This window comes from Penaeus japonicus, unplaced genomic scaffold (assembly GCF_977035675.1).
Source record: "Penaeus japonicus unplaced genomic scaffold, GWHDUDI00000001_assembly GWHDUDI00000025, whole genome shotgun sequence".
Taxonomy (NCBI): Eukaryota; Metazoa; Arthropoda; class Malacostraca; order Decapoda; family Penaeidae; genus Penaeus; species Penaeus japonicus.
The window spans coordinates 18,524,547-18,532,046 of record NW_028234427.1 but is presented as its reverse complement, the minus strand read 5'-3'; the positions used below and the strand labels follow the sequence as shown (position 1 = coordinate 18,532,046).

General features: G+C 38.3%; 1 protein-coding gene across 5 annotated transcripts in view; it reads right to left on the bottom strand.

Annotated features, from left to right (window-relative positions):
- Positions 1 to 7,500, bottom strand: part of whd (carnitine O-palmitoyltransferase whd) — a 37,236-nt gene that overhangs the window by 10,375 nt on the left and 19,361 nt on the right. For all 5 annotated transcript variants that reach the window (XM_043022854.2, XM_043022855.2, XM_086551411.1 and 2 more), the window contains exons 3-11: positions 5,625 to 5,779; positions 4,802 to 4,911; positions 3,987 to 4,153; positions 3,542 to 3,642; positions 3,020 to 3,242; positions 1,916 to 2,115; positions 1,455 to 1,606; positions 1,102 to 1,262; positions 910 to 935 (exon numbers count right to left, since the gene is read on the bottom strand). In XM_043022854.2, the coding sequence (XP_042878788.1) occupies positions 910 to 935; positions 1,102 to 1,262; positions 1,455 to 1,606; positions 1,916 to 2,115; positions 3,020 to 3,242; positions 3,542 to 3,642; positions 3,987 to 4,153; positions 4,802 to 4,911; positions 5,625 to 5,779 (1,295 nt within the window). The remainder of the gene's footprint in view (positions 1 to 909; positions 936 to 1,101; positions 1,263 to 1,454; positions 1,607 to 1,915; positions 2,116 to 3,019; positions 3,243 to 3,541; positions 3,643 to 3,986; positions 4,154 to 4,801; positions 4,912 to 5,624; positions 5,780 to 7,500) is intronic.

Here is a 7,500-nt window from a genome sequence, read left to right as displayed (position 1 = left end):
ACACTGTGGAGGGGATGGGGGAGATAGAGGAGTAGGGGTAGGGAGGAGGTGAAAGACTACTGTATAACTCAATGAAATTAGTGCAAATTAAATATGAAATAACCAAGTTTCTGTTATTTTCATTTCTTTTTTTTCTAGGAGAGGAGGTGCAACTGTAAAATAATAAGAATAAAAACACTTACAGAAAAAAAAGATATTGTCAGTAAATTGTACGTAGGATTAAATCTAGTCTCAAAATCATTACTGCCTTGTGAATCTTTCTTATACATAAACATAGTGAACACATTTGTAATCATCCAACAAATTAAAATCCATAAGGGCCACTGAAAGAGATCTATTTGTAAATAAATGTAAACAAATGCACAAAAACAGCAGAATCAGCAGTGATACCAGTAGCTGGTTTGCAATGCTGAGAAGGGATGTCTGTTTTTTAAAGAACAAAAAGGAAGAGAACAATAAGAAATAAGAACAAACAAAAATAAAAAAGGAAATGGTATATAGAAAGAGAGGCTTAAAGTAAGGATAAAAAAGTATGTGTTCACCATCAAAAAATAGCCGATTGGCAATGTCACAAACTGAACAATGAAATGGGAGATTTAAAGTTTTTTAAGATTAACACCAGTCTCCTGAAATTAGATTCAAAGTTAGCTTTCTCTAATTGCAACTATAAAGGTAAAAAAATAAGTGGTAATTTATTACATCTGAAATTCTCCAGTCAAAGATTGTGACAATTTGCAGCAGATAAAATTACTTTAATAATTAAAGGAGCGTTTAATCTGAACAAGTAAATATCAAGACTTAGTTTTCTCCTTTTTATCATTCCAAATAAAAAAAAGGCATATTGAAGACTTGAGTATGTTAAGAGCTAATCAAACCAATTCAAGGTCAGGGTATAACCTGAATACGTACCAGCTATGTTCAGCATTGAAACCAATCTGAAAAAGAAGAAAAAAATGAATTAATGGACTTTTCCCTTAGATAAATATAGAAATATGAGAAGAATGGAAAAAAAAAGAACATGACAGGAGGAGGAGAAGGAAGAGAACAAAGAAGCAAAAGAGGAAGGAAATATTGCCAATTATAACCTTAAGTGGCACTCACCTTTCCATTCTTCATCACAATTACATTGAAGGACTTGTCATACCACCGGTCATATCCCTTGCCATGAAGCATAGTGCGTCCAAACTTGTCTAGTTGACTTGGGTCATTCTCATCATAGTCGCACTCCTCCTGCTCCAGCACAAGTACAAAAGCTGCCCTCTCTGGCAAAAGAATTTTCATATCATGAAATGACAACATCCACAAGTAAAATAGGGGGGAAGGGGGGGGGGAGTATAGAATATAATTAACTGATGCAAAGGGAAAATGGAACATGTAAAAAAATTGGCAATATCATATGTGGATTAACCCATCTCTCCTATGGTACTACTGCAGAACAACATACTTAAACTTACCAATTAAATCTAAGGAAGTAGCATTAACTCCTTTGCTGAAGAACCTCATGCGAGCCTCAGCCCAGGGTTTGCGCTCTCCTGCCGTCAGAGCACCTAAGTAAGCTTCGCCCTTTTCTGGGACACTCTCATCAGCAAGGATGCGCTCAAATTGGCTGTAGAAGCGTGTGATATCTAAATAACTTTGCTTACTTATATATCAGAGTATTCTCACTTAGGGAGCACAAAAGAGGAGAAAGGGAGGAGAAGAGATAAGGACAAATGAGGAGCATGAAAAAGAATGAAGGACAGTGGGAAAGAGGAGGAAAAAGGATACAGGAGGATGAGGAAAAAAGGCAAAATATGGAATGTATCCCAGTTATATACAACTTAATCCCTATCTAACAATAGACAGTCTTTTAACCCTTATCCTTTATCAAAATACAACTAGGAAATACACTATACTGAATGTTCTAGTTACTAACATCTGAAGTTCTCTTGGTGTGAGGAGGGCCCCCTTGTAGTAGCAAGGCATCTTGAAGAATCGTCCAGCATGGTAAACAGCAATGTGAGTCGAATCATCGTAGTGGATGATCTTGTCAGTCTGGACGCCTGGTACACGGCTGGTGTTGAAGGTGCGCTCGTACTGGTATGAGCAGAGAGGTACGGTGTTCTGGACCATGATCTGAAGTTTAAAATAAGGTTTTAAATTCGTATCAGTGTACAGCTACCTATCTACCTATTTACCTGTATCACTAAAACAAATTTATGCAATAGTACAGAAAAATAATATGTTAACAATATATGGAAAGATAAGGAAATCTGTATCAATTAGGAACATATTTACTGAAAAAAACTGTTAACCCATTCGCACTAGATGAGGTGCTGACACATTTCGTGGATTTTGCGTCATATGCCGGTGACGAGATATGTGGGCAAGGCCGGCGCTCGGCGTGAGTGAGCGGGCAGCCCAGGCTTGGGGCTTGTGCGCCCGAGAATCTCGAGGCGTTAGGCTTATGCGTTCAAAAACCCTGGCATTACAACCATTCAGAGCCGGAATTGCCCCGGTGTGAATGGGTTAAGGAATAACTATAAGCCACATCAAAGTTTAAATCAAGAGTAAAACAGATAGATCATATGTGAAACGTCATTAACAACAGTGTTCATGAAAAAAATCATATGTATTTACAAATATATAAAATGCCAGTGACCACAGTCATTGATGACTTCTGACTTTAGTTATTCCAATCATCGATAAATCCATTTGACACAGGAGCCACTAGGAAGTAATTCATTTTAGTGGAATTTAAAACAAATCTGAAATCTGAAGATGAACTGACCAAGCAAGCCTATTTACTCAAGTTAAATGTAATCACTGAGATATATTCATTCTAGTAATCAATTATAAGAAAAAGTATAAGATGGAGGGGGGGAGGGGGGGAGGGGGGGAGGGAGGGAGGGAAGTAGTAAAGGAGCGAGAAAACTTCATCTACAAGACGAAAATACAGGTGGAAGACAAAGCTATGTAAATATATATGAGAAAAGGAAAAATGAATCTAGTCTCCCAGCAAAACTACATCCACACATACCGGCTGAAGCTGTTGTCTGTCAACCAATCTTCGGAAGAGGAAAGCAGCGTGGGTGACATTGGCAGCACGTGCAGCCTGGATGCGAGTAGGACGCAGGAGGATTGCATCAGTACCATAGAAGTTGGAATTGACCATGATTGGAGATCTGCCTCGGAGGTACACAAATTCCTCCCACCAGTCAGTGACGTAGTTGGTGGCCCACCAGGACTTCAGCAATAGGTACCTATGAAGGGTGTTTAGTTTAAGAGTTTGGTAATTCTTTTAAAGGTGAAAAGGGAAGATAAAATAAAAGACAAGAAAAGGTTGGAGAAAAAAAAGAAAAAAGAAAAAGGCTTTAAATTTTCATGCATCAATGTACAAGGGACAAGATTGAGAAAGTAAATAAATATACAAAGGAATTAAAATGCTAATAAATATGAATAAATAAAAAAAAGGGGCTATAACAAAAAAAAAAAAAAAAAAAATTGAAAAATTTACATTACAATCTCACAGAAAAGAAAACTCATGGAAGAGCACTTTTACCTTTGCAGCTTCTTTCCAATACCGCTCTGGAACTCAAGTGCCAAATTCTGCATGCGTGTATAATTATCATCGTCCATCAAAGGCCTGACACTGCGCAAGTACTGTCATGGGAAGAAGTGGGACACATAGTTCAAATTATTATTCCTGAACAAAATATAATATACTTCTGTCTTTCATAATTTCAGAGAATTAAACAGGGAAAGTCTTATAATTTTCTTGAGTCTAAATCAAGTAGGTTACAACAAGAGATGATCTCTAATATAACTAGGGATGAATATGATGAACACTAATTAACTTTGTTCAAAAGAAAATCTTTATAGTAGGAAAATTTCCATGTGGAAATGGCATGGAAGGTCACCCATGTTAAAAGTCAACAACAAACAAGCACATACACACAGTCTGCCACTTACTCATACACTCATCCCATGATTTAACAGAAACTTACCCGCTTCATGGTATCATCCAGAGCAGGCAGAGGCAATCTGGGGAGGGACCCCTGATAGGAGTACAACATGGGACGTGAAAACTTGGTCATCATCTTGACAGCAAGGAACCAAAACCGCGATGCAAGGCTCACTGTCCGCCCCTTCCCTCTTGCTTCGTACATCCATCCTGTTTGTCAAATATGGGAATAGACATTTTAGAACTATCTTGATGAAAACAGAAAAATACAAGGCACTATGAATAAATAATCTGATTTTAACCCATTCGCACCGGCAGAAGTGCTGACATGTTTCGTGGTTTTAGGGTCAGACGCAAGCAATGAGATATTTGGTCAAGGCCGGTGCTCGGGGTGAGCAAGCGGGCAGTCCAGGGTCGCGGCTAGGGTGCACAAGAATCCCGAGGCGTTAGGCTTATGCGTTTGAAAACCCCGGCATTCTGACCATTCAGAGCCGGAATAGCCCCAGCGTGAATGGGTTAACCCATGCCGGGGTTCTCGAACGCATAAGCCTAATGCCTCCGGATTCTCGGACGCACAAGCCGCGAGCCTGGGCTACCCGCTCGCTCTACCTGAGTGTGCGGCTTCCCCTCATAGCTTGTTCCGGGCGTCTGACGCAAAAACCACAATATGTGCTATCACGTCTACCGGCTCCGATGGGTTAATATTGTCAATAATCTACCTGCCACAATTCACAAATTCACATGTATTGTATTATACATATACATATGATCAGCTCTATAAAAGACTGGGGTATAGACATTATTTTACACCAATCATTTTCAATTTCAACATCAGGGGCTTGAATCATTAAAACTTACCTTTGTACAAAAACAGGGTCCTTAGAGAATATTTCATGAAAATAAATACTCCAAACCAAACAGCAAAGCCTGACACTGTACAGCAAACAATGCCATTCACTGGCTCATCTCTGTAAACAAAATTAATTTTAATGCATTAAAAGCTCAAGACAAAGTAAAAGATTGTTTCTACAACACATGACTGATCAATGATTTACAACAAAAACAAAAAAGCAATATGGTATCACTTTCCAACACACCACATCAACAAAACAAAATAAAACTTCTACAAATTTGTAGAAAATATGAAAAGAAACTGTTTTTGCTATTATTCTTTATACATTTATGATCAATTAACTTTCTATTCTTAATCATATGTAGTTTTAGCTTCACTTGTAAAGAAACAGTTAATGTACATTACTGCATTTTTTGTCTATTTCTTTCAGTTAGCTCTTTGTGAAATCTCTGCACTCATAAAATAAATTCTTAAATATGCACACTTAAACCAAAATTTAAAGTTGGATGAATTATGGCACAGACAAAATTGCATTTAAAATTAGTAAAATAGAAAAAAAAAAAAAAAACTACAAATACTCTTGAAGCATGTATATTACAGGGACTCACTAATGTTTTCATAAGGTTTGTAATTAGAATATCAACATGCTGGTTTTACTTAACCTAATATCATCACTTAAAATATAAATACTAGCAAATATAAATCCTTTGAATATACACAAATAAATACATACCAAACTATCTCCTACCCACTTCAACTACACTAACATTTACTCTGGATGATTGATTGGCTTTTCACCCACTTGCATCAAATTCAGAAATAACTTACAGTTTAATATGTCTTCTAAGAAGGTCAATCAATCCAAAGGAGGGGTCTATATCGGACTTGTGTAGATCCCTGGTGAGATACATGGCATTGTAGCCCGTGATGGTGAGGGCCAGGGAGGAGAGAGTTGCTGGGAATATGCCACATCGTACGCTGTTCTGAAATGTGATAAGAGAGTTGTTAAATATATGGCAATTATTGCAATGACAAATTTAATGCCCTCCAAAAAAAGGCAGCTTTCTCATGACTGTGTGTGTGTACAGGATGACCAGACACAGCACAACTGCATAAAGTATAATCCTTAAATTAGGTAAACAAAGCCTGACTTGATTTACAAAACCTCAATTAACATAGTCTTACTTCAAGCATTAGGCTGATACATACAAGATACATATAGTGTATCTTCAAGGGTTGGAGAGGATGCGACTAAAACTAATGCCATCTCTATATTCACTACATGGAGCAGGGGGGAAGGTGATTGAGGGAGTGAGGGAAGAGGGGAGGGAGAATGAAAGACAGAGAGATAGAAAGATAGACACAGAAAGAGGGAGGAGAGAGAGAGAGAGAGAGAGAGAGAGAGAGAGAGAGAGAGAGAGAGAGAGAGAGAGAGAGAGAGAAAGAGAGAGAGAGAGAGAATGAGTATGTGTCCAAAAAATACACACTTTTTTTTTTCACAGTCCCTGCTATTCCCATTTACAAACAATAACTAGTCATTTAATATTTTCCTTAAAGTAACATAACTGTTGATCAGCAAATCCGGTTTAAAAGTTCACAAACCACAACTCTCACAGGATACCTCTATTCACCATTCGCAATTTAATCTTGCAGCCAATTCTTAAAAAAACAGAAGGCATAACCCAAAATCAGGTCTGAAAAGATCTTGTGACATAGATCACTGCATAAACCATCATTCCCTGGCCATGCTTAGAGCCATAAGGGAGATCATTTGACAAAAAGTTTTAAAAAATGTCAAGTATAAGCTAAACCAATATTCCTCAAAGTGTGCACTTCCTGGACATTATAAATCATAAAAGAAGAAATTCCTTAGTGAACTAAGCAAAGATGGCAACAACAAGAATATCCCAACTCACTGTACTGCATATTTACCAAATAATAAAAATAAACCCATATTCATTTATACTAAACTTATCCTTTCCCTATCCATTCACATTTTCTGAAGGACTTTCTACATAAAAATGATTAAGAAGATATTCCACAAAATAAATCTAATAAAAATTCACATTATCAACCATTTACAGAGCATAGAAGTGGTTTACTTTGTAGGGCCTGTATTTTCTACTCCAGGAGGAGGAGGAGGAGGAGGAGGAGGAGGATTAGAAAAGGTGAATATGAGGAGGATGAGAAGGATGAGGATTAAAAAGGAGGTGGAAGAGAAGGATATGATTTATATAAGTTTATTTGGATAAAGTAGCATTACCCAATTCACCCAGCTCCTTGGGAGGAAGTGGAAACATTTCCTGAAGATCCTTAGGCAAGAAGAGATGGAGGAGGAGGAGGAGGATGGACAAGGGAGGAGGAAGAGATGGACAAGGGAGAAGGAGGAAGATATGGACAAGGGAAGAGGAGGAGGGGGAGGGTGGTGGTGGTGGTGGTGGTGGTGATGATGATAGAAAACAAAAACAGGAAGAGGAGGAAGAGGAAGTAGTAGAGGAGAAGGAGGAAGATATGGACAAGGGAAGAGGAGGAGGGGGAGGGGGGTGATGATGATGATGATGATAAGAGAAAACAAAAATAGGAAGAGGAGGAAGAGGAAGTAGTAGAGGAGGAGGAAGAGATGGACAAGGGAGGAGGAGGAGGAGGAGGAGGAGGAGGAGGAGGAGGGGGAGGGGGGTGATGGTGATGATGATGAGAGAAAACA